Source organism: Eumetopias jubatus, unplaced genomic scaffold, assembly GCF_037043125.1.
Source record: "Eumetopias jubatus isolate StellerSeaLion01/CBP00866 unplaced genomic scaffold, mEumJub1_p1.0 scaffold_1, whole genome shotgun sequence".
Lineage (NCBI taxonomy): Eukaryota > Metazoa > Chordata > Mammalia > Carnivora > Otariidae > Eumetopias > Eumetopias jubatus.
In genome coordinates this window covers 119,927,848-119,940,592 of record NW_028274807.1, presented here as the reverse complement: position 1 = coordinate 119,940,592, position 12,745 = coordinate 119,927,848, and the positions used below count along the sequence as shown (strand labels likewise).

At 44.0% G+C, this 12,745-nt stretch overlaps 1 protein-coding gene across 1 annotated transcript in view; it reads left to right on the top strand.

Annotated features, from left to right (window-relative positions):
* The window catches only part of CLSTN2 (calsyntenin 2), a 383,732-nt gene that overhangs the window by 365,325 nt on the left and 5,662 nt on the right, over window positions 1–12,745 (top strand). Inside the window, exons 11-12 of the mRNA XM_028099076.2 lie at window positions 1,476–1,624; window positions 3,552–3,769. Coding sequence (XP_027954877.1) covers window positions 1,476–1,624; window positions 3,552–3,769 — 367 coding nt within the window. The remainder of the gene's footprint in view (window positions 1–1,475; window positions 1,625–3,551; window positions 3,770–12,745) is intronic.

The window sequence follows — 12,745 nt, the reverse complement described above, 5'->3', positions numbered from 1 at the left end:
ACTGAATACAACAGGGCAAAAAAAAAATGTGCATCTTGCAGAGAAGGGTTCCCTACATCACATAGTCAAGCCTATGGACAATAGGGCAGGCATGTATAAGCCTCCCACTGGGAGGGGAAGCAACTAATAATGGACAATAATGCAAGCTGGCACTAAGAAATTAATATAACAGTGACCACTTGTGGGACGGGATATTGGAAACTGGGTAGATAGGAATAAGATGGACACTTTCACTTAATACATATGTATGTTTGAATTATGTCAATATATTATCCAAAGAAAAACGTTGCCGAGTAGCTACATAAAAATATATCCAGATCCGGGGCACCTGGTTTGCTCAGTTGAAAGAGCACACAACTCTTGACTCATTTGGGGTTGTGAGTTCAAGTCCCACATTGAGTATAGAGATTACTTAAAAATAAATAGATAAAAATATATCCGGATCTCCTTTTCCTGTGAGTGAACTTTGGACACACCAGCCAAATGCGCTGATAAGCTCCTGACATCTTACTGATAATGATTCCTGCTCAGAGGCATGTGAAGGTCAGCAAACGGGACCCGTCCCATGGCAGTTCTCCATGCTCGATGCCAGGAAGAGTAACTGCGGGGCCTTCGCAGGGAGAAGCAGGAGTCTGTATCTGGTTTATCTGGTTTGACAACTCAAGTGACTGGGTGGAGAGCATCGTAGCCCCCAGACCTTCACCAAGTGTGGGATATGGGGGACTCTGAGATGAATAAACAGATAATAGGCCCGGGACAGTTGGCATGAGTGGACACAGCAAGTGAGCAAAACTCCTGGGAAAGCAGAGTAGAGCCCCGGGGAAGCAAGACCAGGAATGAGATCTAGGAGAGAAGGAGAGCCATTAACTGAAAAATGAGCTGTAAGGTTGGAAGCATGGATCAGGAACAGAAGCACAGGGTGAACTGAGGAGCAGTTCAAGGCCAAAGACCAGACCAGTGAAAGGAGCCAAAGTGCCCCATTTCTAGGCAGCCAGCTGACGGGGCAGGCTGTCCAAGGGCTGAAAGGATGCTCAGGACCCCACAGCGGCACGGGGCAGGGGCCACCCTACCACGGGCTAGACCACAAGAACCCTGTGATGGGGATTCAGAATCCCATCCTGTGGCTCAAGAGTTTCAAACCCCCGGGGATCTTACAGGGGCAGCCTGGAAGCCCCCCAGGGGTAGCAGGGATTGTTTGAGGGGTTAAAACAGTCATCAGAGGCTCTGGGTGTTATATGCAACTAAAGAATCATTGAACACTGTATCAAAAAACTAATGATGTACTATATGGTGGCTAACTGAACATAATCCAAAAAAGAGAGTGTAAAAAAGTAAATAAAACTGTCATCCATGTGCATGGCTGCTACACTTGCAGACGCTCTGGAGACACTGGGCCTTCGTGGCCTGTCCATGGAGATGGTGGGCTCCGCTGTTGATCACTGTCCCCCATGCCACCACCCCGTTTCCTCCTCCAGTACCACTTCAACCCCTCACAGTCCGTCCTGGTGATGGAAGGTGACGACATTGGGAACATCAATCGCGCCCTCCAGAAGGTGTCCTACATCAACTCCAGGCAGTTCCCGACGGCGGGTGTGCGGCGCCTGAGAGTCTCTTCCAAAGTCCAGTGAGTAGACAGACGCTGGTCAGCCAGGGGCCCCAGCTGAGGCGGTGGGGACGGTCCCTGGGGAATGTTCCCTGGCAAAACAGAATTCATCTTTTGTCCACTATTTGCAGTTTCTCTGCTATCCTGATGAGGATGCCCCAGTGGATCTGTGTTCTCTTCTTGTTGTCTTCAGAAAGAAAATGTTCCGTTGCTTTGCCAGCGCAAATCCAGCTTTCTCTATTTAATTCAGAATCCAGTGTAGTACTGCACCCTATAAATTCTCAGAAAGCTCGGTTTTTAGGGGTCTGACTTAAGGTTACAGAAGCTGGTACATAGTAGGTACTTGACAAACGTTTATTAAATTGGATTAAATCAACCAACCCAGCTTTGTAGAGCAACTAAATACCACAAATATGCAAGAGAAAGGGAGTTCTTGTCCCCAGGGGATCAGAGTTCAGTAAAGGAGATGAGACTCTTTACTAGTGAAGCCTGTGGATAATTCCCTTCTTGGTCCATCAGATCGTTTCTCAGCCACAGCAACTGCCTGGTAGGGCAGCAAGGATGGGACCCCAGAAAAACTCCTGGCAGGCAGAAGGGGAGTCACCTAGTCCCTGGAGCCGGGAGAAGAAGCCAGAGGACAGGAACAAGGCTAGGAAAGATGGGTCTGCTGACGGCCACGTTCCTGGGGCAGGGACAGGTGCCAGGCTAAACCCCACAGGCAGCAATCATATTCAGTAGTTCTAGTGACAAAGGAGGCACGCCCCCCTTTACACTAAGGGCCACCCTTGGAGGCCTGCCATAGGGAGCAAGCACCTCCAGCTCAGCTCTGCACTGCAGTCAAAGAGAGGGACCGGGCTTCCATAAACTGACAAGCGGCACAGTGCCCTTGGGGACTGGTGCAGCGAAGACCAGACAAAACCAGGGGCAGGAACACACCACCGCTCCCACAACTTGCTCACCCCAAAGAAGAGGGAGTTCCCCAGCATGGTGTCCACCCAGACTGCACTTCCCTCAGGAACTTTCCCAAGGGCTACAAGTTGACAGCCGCCACCAGCTGGAGTCCACCCAGCATTCCCAGAGCGGCCATCTGGGCCCTGGCGCTCTTTGTAGCCTAGGGCTTTGGCCCAGATGAGCAGCAGAGAGTGCCAGTGACTCGCATGCCTGATGCAATCTGATGAGGGTGTCAGGTCTGCCAACATTTACTGAGCTCCACCCACGACGCAGCCTCTGGCATCGGCTTCCTTTCTATATGTCAGCACATTTAATCCTTGCTATTATGAGGTAATTAATTCTTGTCATCCCCCCTGTATAGATGGAGAAACTGAGGTTCCCAGGAGTCACATCTTGCCCAGGGTCACCCAGCCTCACAGTGGCAGAGCCAGGCCATGGACCTTGTCTAACTTCCCAGGCCTTGCTCATGCAGTCACAGCATTCTGCCTTCCAGGTATTTCTGTGGCAGTGTATCAGGAGAAAGGAGATGATCCGTGGCACATCTACAACAGGGGCACTGTGGGAGCTCCTCGTAGAGAGACAACATGCACGAGCACAAGAGAGTTCAGCCCTGGGGTCTCAGCAAGATGCCTGTACCCAACCAGTTAGACGGCAATTTGCTTACCAAATCCTAGTGCACATACCAAGCAGTGGCTAATTAATGTTACCACTGATTACTTTGTTAAAGGATAATTAAGGGTTTAGCAGTTACTTGTTGCTGGGACCGAAGATTCCCAGTTCTCCCAGAAGCCAATCCTCTTAAGTCCCTAGATGGCTATTAGTTTTGACTATCATGTGGCTTTCAATCTGAATGTCTGTTGATACCCTCTGAGACTCCGAGGCAGTCCAGAGACCTTGGCAAGGACGAGAGGTGGTTGTGTGTCTCCTCGTCCCCGGCCACATGGTGGATGCGTTCATGGCTCGCTCTTCAGTGCCGTGACCACAGCTGTTTTCCCAGGTGCTTCGGAGAAGATGTGTGCATCAGCGTCCCCGACATGGATGCCTATGTGATGGTGCTGCAGGCCATTGAGCCCCAGATCAGCCTCCGGGGCACGGACCACCTCTGGAGACCCACCACCCAGTTTGAAAGTGCCCGAGGGGTGACCCTCTTCCCGGACCTCAAGATCGTGAGCACCTTTGCCAAAGCCGAGGCCCCGGGTGACCTGAGGACCACAGGTACAGATGCACACTGGGTCATGGGGCGGGAGCCTTCCACTCTCAGAGCCACGCCAAGTCCTACTTCAGGCCAATAGCATTGTTCACCACGGCAGGGAATTTCTGATAGCAAAGCAAACAAACCTGCAAACAACACAAGTAACAGGAGGGAAATGAACTATTTGGCAAATAACCGGTCCACGCATGTACGTGATAGGATGTTGGAGGGAGGACATTTATGCCAAATGGTAAATGAAAGAAAGCAAGATGCAAATTACAGGGTACCTACAACACACACCGAAAAATGCCAAGAAGAAAACACACCTGATGCAAACAGTGCTGTTCTCTGAGACGCCTATGAGCCAATTTGTCTCCACTCCCCTTCACTTGGCTGCAAATGCAAAATGTTCAATAGTGAGCATGTATTATTTTGATGATCAGAAGAAAAGCTAAAGAGGCACAAAGAAAACATTTAGCTGCACCTTAACAGATTCACAGTGAAAGTCAGGTCTGATCCAGCAGCATTAGTCTCAGCTCTCAGGGAACTCTCCAACATGTCCATTATTGGGCGGGCTACTGATGGAGGCAGAGTAATTGGAATGATCTGCCAGGGAGAAACACTCCGTTGCACGGAAAGCTATGGTGCACTCAGCTGGCGGGGAGGGGGTGGTGACAGGAAGGATAAGGAAGGGAGAAAGGGAAACCCAGGGCCCAGATCTACAGGGGAAGTACCCATTTAACCATCCTCTGCGGCCTCCTCCAGGAGAGGACTTCTAGCTCTCCCTCTCTGCCTCCAAAGCAGCTGCTAATGATGTGCTGGAGCCCATGGGCCTGAGTCCCTGAAGGGCTGCTCCTCTAACAGTCCTAATTACTCACTGCCTTAAACCACCCTAGTCCCTTGGGAATGGGGTGCCTCCAGTGCAGCTCTTCTTAGCTCATGACAATAGCTGGCGTCTTCCAAGTGCCCCTGCCAGGACAGGGCCCTTGCCTAGTGACACTCCCAGGTGCATTAGGGCCTGTGAGCTTTCCCTTCCCCTCATTTGGAGCCACAATCAGATGGGAAAAGGAAGGGCCTCTGACCACGGTGGTTGCCAGGCTATAACTGGGAGCGTGTGGACGTGCTAGGCCTGCCCCTGGCTGACAGGCAATGCCAGGGAAAAGCAGTTACCTGGGGCTCTAACTCACCTTCTGTTTATGAGAAGTGCGGGCAGAGCACAGAGCCACGTGCCCGAGAGCTCTTATGGTTACTTTCTACATCTTCCTCTTATTGTTGTTAGGATAATCGTTGTTATGGATGCCTTAAGTAAGGAGGCTCATGGTATTTGCCAGCAGGCCTCAGTGACCCACCCCAGCAACATCTTCTGCCCCTACTGACCTCCTCCTCTTTGTGCTGTTTCAGTACCAAAGACAGGCAAGTCCCCCATGTACACCCCTCTCTCTCACACCTCTGTGTTCTCACCTTTGCTCATGCCCTACCCTCTGCCTGGTAGGTCCCTGACCCTCCCCATCCACGTTACTGCTGGCAAACATCTCCCCCGCCAGCACCCTGCCCCCTCGACTGGGCTAGCTCTCCTGCTCTGTACGCCCCCCATGACTGATGCTTCCCTGCCCACCCCCCACCCCCCACCCCCCACCCCGCCACGTTTGCTAGCCCTCGGTGGCAGTTATCGGTTAATGAAGCCAGACCAGGGGCTCCATGAGCGCTCAACCACGGCTGATTCGCCTCTAAATACCTGAGCCCAGCACAGTCCCTTCAGCACAGTGGGAATCAAGAGAAGTACAGATGGAAGATAGAACCTGTAATGTATCCACAGAAGAACAATGAGAAAATGCTCAACATTTATACCATGCCCCCTACCTAGTGTGAGCAATCAGCCGGCCACACGGGGAGGTAGGAGTAAGGATGACCTAAACTGACCTGGTAAGAAGCTGGCAAAAAACTCCAGAAACCATGCAAAGGCCATTTGAAATACAGATACACATATGCTGTCGCTAATGATAGGCCTTCAATGTATATTAATGTGATTTTAGATTTTGCCGGTGAAACATGAAGCCACTGAGAATGACAAGCATCAAAAAAGCATATGAAATTATTTATAATAATGTAGATCTGGTGAGAGCAAAAAATATTTTTGGTATCACTAAAAAATTAAAATAGAAAATAATTATTTAAAGTAATTCTCTCCTCTTTTGTAAATCCTTTTTTAATTTCTATTTTCATAAATGCTTTATAGTATACAAAATATATTAGTCCACTTTATAAATAAATAATTATACATATTTAAATGATCTCGGTTCAGACATTTTTCCCAAAAGGGCTGCAAAATCAAAAGCATTTGAAGACTACTAGCCCAAAGGTTATGAATTTATAAACTGTGGAATCAGAAAGTCATGGCTTCTCTCCCAGCTCTTCCCCTAATATCTGTGTAAGCCTGGGCAATCTGCCCTACCCCCCAGCCCGTCCACTTCACCGTTGGTGAAATGGGGATAATAGTACCCCATTTAATATCTATCTGTTAGGATTGTTTGCACAGTGCCTGGCCCATAGCAAGCACTCCATAAATACCACTTTTATTATTTTCTTAAATCCAGTATAGTTAACATGCAGTGTTATATTAGTTTTGGGTGTACAATATAGTGATTCAACAGTTCTGTACATCATCCAGTGCTCATCACAAGTGCACTCCTTAATCTCCTTCACCTATTTCACCCATTCATCCCCCACCCACTTCCCCGCTGATAACCATCAGTTTGTTCGCTAGAGTTAAGGGTCTGTTTTTTTATTTGTCTCTTTTCTTCTTTGTTCATTTGTTTCTTAAATTCCACATGTAAGTGAAATCATATAGTATTTGTCTGACTTACTGCATTTCAAGATTCATCCATGTTGTTGCAAATGACAAGATTTCATTCTTTTTTATGGCTGAATAATATTACACACACACACACACACACCACTTCTTCTTTATCCATTCATCTGTCGATGGACACTTGGGCTGCTTCCATAATTTGGCTATTGTAAATACTGCAATAAAAGTAGGGGTGCATAGGTCTTTTCAAATTAGTGTTTATGCATTCTTTGGGTAAATACCCAGCAGTGCAATTACTGGATCATATGGTGGTTCTATTTTTCATTTTTTGAGGAACCTCCATACTGTTCTCCACAGTGGCTGCACCAGTTTGCATTCCCACCAATAGTGCATGAGGATTCCTTTTTCTCCACATCCTCGTCACTTGTTGTTTCTTGTGTTTTTTATTTTAGCCATTCTGACAGGTGTAAACTGATGTCTCATTGTGGTTTTGATTTACATTTTCCTGATGATGAGTGATGTTGAGCATCTTTTCATGTGTCTGTCAGCCATCTGTGTATCTTCTTTGAAAAATGTTCGTGTCTTCTGACCTTTTATTGGATTATTTCTTTTGGGGGTGTTGTATAAGTTCTTTATATATTTTGGATACTAATCTTTTATCAGATATGTCATATGCAAATATCTTCTCCCTTTCAGTAGGTTATTTGTAGTTTTGATTATTGCTTCCTTAGCTGTGCAAAAGCTTTTTATTTTGATGTAGTCCCAGTGGTTTATTTTTGCTTTTCTTTCCCTTGCCTCAGGAGACATATCTAGAAAAACATTGCTATGGCCAATGTCAGAGAAATTACTGCATGCACTGTCTTCTAGGATTTTTATGGTTTCTGGTCTCTCAGGTCTTTAATCCACGTTGAGTTTATTTTTGTGTATGGTGTAAGAAAGTGGTCCAGTTTCATCCTTTTACATGTAGCCGACCAGTTTTCCCAACATTTGTTGAAGAGACTGTCATTTTGCCATTGTACAGTCTTGTCTCCTTTGTTATAGATTAATTGACTTTTCTGGGCTCTCTACTCTGTTCTATGTGTCTTTTTCTGTGCCCGTACCATACTGTTTAGATAACCACAGCTCTGTAGAACATCTTCAAATCTGGGATTGTGATGCCTCCAGTTTTGTCTTCCTTTTTCAAGATTGCTTTATTTGGAGTCTTCTTTGATTCCATACAAATATTAGGATTGTTGTTATAGTTCTGTGAAAAATGCTGTCAGTGTTTTGATAGGGATTGCATTAAATCTGTAGATTGCTTTGGGTAGTATGGACATTTTAACAATATTTGTTATTCTAATCCATGAGCATGGAATATCTTCCCTTTTGTGTCACCTTCAGTTTCTTTCATCAATGTTTTATAGTTTACAAGAGTACAGGTCTTTTACCTCCTTGGTTAAGTTTATTCCCAGGTATTTTATTATTTTTGATGCAATTGTAAATAGAATTGTTTTCTTTTTAAAGATTTTATTTAAAGAGTGCAAATGAGAGAGAGAGAGAGAGAGAGAGAGAAAGAGCACACATGGGTGGTGGGGGAGAGGGGCAGGGGGAGAGGGGTCAGCAGATGCCCCCTGAGTGGGGAGCCTGATGCAGGGCTCAATCCCAGGACCCTGGGATCATGACCTGAGCTGAAGGTAGACACTTAACCAACTGAGCCACCCAGGTGCCCCAAATGAGATTGTTTTCTTAATTTCTTTTTTCTGCTGTTTTGTTATTAGTGTATAGAAATGCAACAGATTTCTGTATACTGATTTTGTATCCTGCGACCATACTGAATTAGCAGTTCTGGTAGTTTTTTGGTGGAGTCTGTAGGGTTTTCTAGGCATAGTATCATGTCAGCTGCAAATAGTCAAAGTTTTACTTCTTCCTTACCAACTTGGATGCCTTTTATTTCTTTTTCTTGTGTGATTGCTCTGGCTAAGACTTCCAGTACTATGTTTAATAACAGTGGTAAGAGTGGATATTCTTGTCTTATTCCCAATCCTAGTGAAAAGCTCTGTTTTTCACCAATGAGTATGATATACCTGTGGGTTTTTCCTATATGGCCTTTATTATGTTGAGGTATCTTCCCTCTAACCCTACTTTCTTGAGGGTTTTTATCATGAATGGATGTTGTACTTTGTCAAATGCTTTTTCTGCATCTATTGAAATGATCATACAGTTTTCATCCTTTTCTCTTGTTGATGTGATGTACCACGTTGATTGATTTGTGAATATCGAACCATTCTTGCATCCCAGGAATAAATTCAACTTGATCATGGTGACTGATTTTTTTAATGTATTGTTGGATTCAGTTTGTTAATATTTTGTTGAGGATTTTTGCATCAATGCTCATCAGGGATATTGGCCTTAGTTTTCTTTTCTTTTTTTTTTTAAGATTTTATTTATTTGGCGGAGAGAGACATAGTGAGAGAGGGGAACACAAGCAGGGGGAGTGGGCAGAGGGAGAAGCAGGCTTCCCGCTGAGCAGGGAACCCAGTGCGGGGCTCGATCCCAGGACCCTGGGATCATGACCTGAGCTGAAGGCAGACGCTTAACAACTGAGCCACCCAGGAGCCCCAGCCTTAGTTTTCATTTTTGATAGTGTCTTTGGTTTTGGTATCAGGGTGATGCTGACCTCATAGAATGAATTTGGATGCTTTCTTTCAATTTTTTTTAATAGTTTGAGAAGAATGGGTATTAACTCTTCTTTAAATGTTTGAAAGAATTCACCTGTGAAGCCATGTGGTCCTGGACATTTGTTTGGAGGTTTTTGATTACTGATTCAATTCCATTGCTGGTAATTGGCATGTTCAAATTTTCTATTTCTCCCTGCTTCTGTTTTGGGAGGTAATATGTTTCTAGGAATTTATCTATTTCTTCTAGGTTATCTAATTTGTTGGCATATGATTTGTTATACACATTCTCTTATAAACCTTTGTATTTCTGTGGTATTGACTATTATATCTCCTCTTTCATTTCTGATTTTATTTTAGCTCTTTTTTGGGGGGGATGAATGTAACTAAAGGTTTATCAATTTTCTTGATCTTTTCAAAAAACCAACTCCTGATTCATTGATCTGTTCTATTGCTTTTTCTAGTATCTATATCATTTATTTCTGCTCTAGTCATTATTACTTCCTCCTGCTAGCTCTGGGTTTTGTTTGTTCTTTTTCTAGTTCCATTAGGTGAAGGTTGTTTATTTGAGATTTTTCTTTCTTCCTGAGGTAGGCCTGTATTGCTATAAATTTCCCTCTTAGAACAGCTTTTGCTGCATCCCAAAGATTTTGGACTGTTGTGTTTTCATTTGTCTCCATGTATTTTTTTATTTCCTCTTTGATTTCTTGGTTGACCCATTGACTGTTTAGTAGCACATTATTTAATGTTCACATTACTTAATGCGGTCTTTCCAGATTTTTTTCTTGTGGTTGATTACTAGTTTCGTAGCATTGTGGTCAGAAAAGATGCATGGTATGACTTCAATCTTTTTGAATTTGTTGGGGCTTGTTTTGTGGCCTAACATGTGATCTATTCTGGAGGATGTGCCATACGCACTTGAAAGAATGTATATGCTGCTGTTTTAGAATGAAATGTTCTGAATGTATCTGTTAAATCCATCTGGCCCAATGTGTCATTCAAAGTCACTGTTTCCTTGATGATTTTCTGTTTGGATAATGTATCCATCAATGTAAGTGAGGTGCTGTAGTCCCCTACTGCTTTTGTACTACTATCGACTACTTCCTTTATGTTTGTTATTAGCTGCTCTGTGTATCTGGGTGCTCCCATGTTGGGTGCATAAATATTTACAATTGTTATATCTTCTTGTTGGATTATTCCCTTTATGATTATGAGAATGTCCTTCTTTGTCTCTTGTTATAGTCTTTGTTTTAAAGTCTATTTTGTCAGAACTATTGCTATTCTGGCTTGCTTTTCACTTCCATTTGCATGATACATGCTTTTTCATCCTTTCACTCACAGTCTGCATGTGTTTTTAGGTCTAAAATGAGTCTCTTGTAGGCATTATAGAGATAGGTTTTGGTTTTTTATCCATTCCACCACCTTGTGTCTTTTTATTGGAGCATTTAGTCCATTAACATTTAAAGTAATTATTGCTGGGTATGTACTTATTGCCATTTTGTTACTTTATGGTTGTTTTTGTAGTTCTTCTTTGTTCCTTTCTTCTCTTGCTCTCTTCTCACATGGTTTGTTGGCTTTCTATACTGATCTACTTGGATTCCTTTTTCTTTATGTTTTGCATATCTATTCTGGTTCTTGATTTGTGGTTATCATTAGGTTTGTAAATAACATCTTCTGCATGTAGCAGTCTATATTAAGTTGTTGGTCACTTAAATTTGAACCCATTCTTTACTCCTCCCTCCCCCACATTTTAGGTACATGGTATCATACTTTATATCCTTTTATTTTGTGAGTCCCTTGACTGATTTTTATAGATATACTTTATTTTTACTGCTTTTGTGCTTCTTACTTTTCTTACTCCTTATGATCTTTTCTTTCCACTCAGCAAATCCCCTTTAACATTTCTTGTAGAGGTGATTTAGCTGTCATAAATTCCTTTAACTTTTGTTTTTCTGGGAAACTCTTTACCTCTCCTTCTATTCTGAATGATAGCCTTGCTGGTTAGAGTAAATTCTGCTGGCTGCAGATTTTTTCCTTTCAGCACTCTGAATGTATCATGCCACTCCCTTCTGGCCTGCGACCTTTCTACTAAAAAATTAGCTGATAGCCTTATGGGTTTTCCTCATATGTAACTACTTTCTTTTCTCTTGCTATTTTTAAAATTCTCTTTTTGTGGTGCCTGGATGGCTCAGTCAGTTAAGCGCCTGATTCTTGGTTTTGGCTCAGGTACTGATCTCAGGGTAGTGAGATCAAGCCCATGTCAGGCTCTGCATTGAGCATAGAACCTGCTTAAAATTCTCTCCCTCTGCCCTTCCCCTGGCGCTCACTTGCTCTCTCTAAAAAATAAGAATAGGGGCGCCTGGGTGGCTCAGTTGGTTAAGTGTCTGCCTTCAGCTCAGGTCATGATCCCAGGGTCCTGGGATCAAGCCCCACACCGGGCTCCTTGCTCAGCGGGAAGCCTGCTTCTCCCTCTCCCTCTGCCTGCTACTTCCCCTGCTTGTGTGCTCACTCACTCACTCTCTCTCTCAAATAAATAAAATCCTAAACAAGTAATAAATTATCACTATTCTTTGCCATTTTATTATTATGTGTCTTGATGTGAACCTCTTTGGGTTGATTTTGTTGGGGTCCCTCTGTGCCTCCTGGATCTGGATTTGTTCCCTTCCCCAGATTTAGGGAGTTTTCAGCTGTAATTTCTTCAAGTAAATTTTCTGCCCCCTTTTTCTCCTCTTTCTGGCTCCCTATAATGCAAATGTTACTATGTTTGATGGTGACACTGAGTTCCCTAAGTCTTTCTTCATTTTTTTTTCCTCCCCCTCTGTTCAGGTTGATTGCTTTCCATTACTCTGCCCTCCAGGTCGCTGATCTGTTCTGCTTCCTCTAGTCCACGTATTCCCTCTAGTGTATTTTTAATTTCATTTATTGAGTTCTTTATTTCTAATTGATTGGTTGTTTTCTGTCTGTTGAAGGTCTCACTGAGGTCCTCCACTCTTTTCACCAGTCCATGGAGTATCTTTATGACCATTATTTTAAATCCTTTATCAGGGATATTACTCTTCATTTTTGTTTAGGTCTCTTGCTATGATTTTGTTGTCTTCTTTCATTTGGGACATATTCCTCTCTCCCCTCATTTTGTCTAACCCTCTGTGTGTTTCTGCATGTTGGGAAAGTCAGCAAGGTCTCTTGCTCTTGAAAGTAGTGGCCTAATGAAGATGTCCTGTAGTGCCTTGCAGTGTCCCCGTTCACCAGGATCAGCACTTCAGGAGTATCTCCCATGTGTGTGCTTTTTATGACCTACTGCTGTGGATGAGCTGCTTTTGCCTTCAGTCCAGTGGTCTGCAATGGCTTTCTTTGCCTATTGTGAGCAGGATTTTGTCCCTCTGGTGATAGCCAGTCTGGGCCTGCCTTGAGCTTGAACTGAGTCAGATCAGGCATTTGCCAGAAATGCAGTAACATCAAACTGCAGGGTACTTTCCCTGTGTTGTTCCTTAAGATTTTGTTGGTGGGTGGGACCTGTAGTCAGACCAGATGTCTGC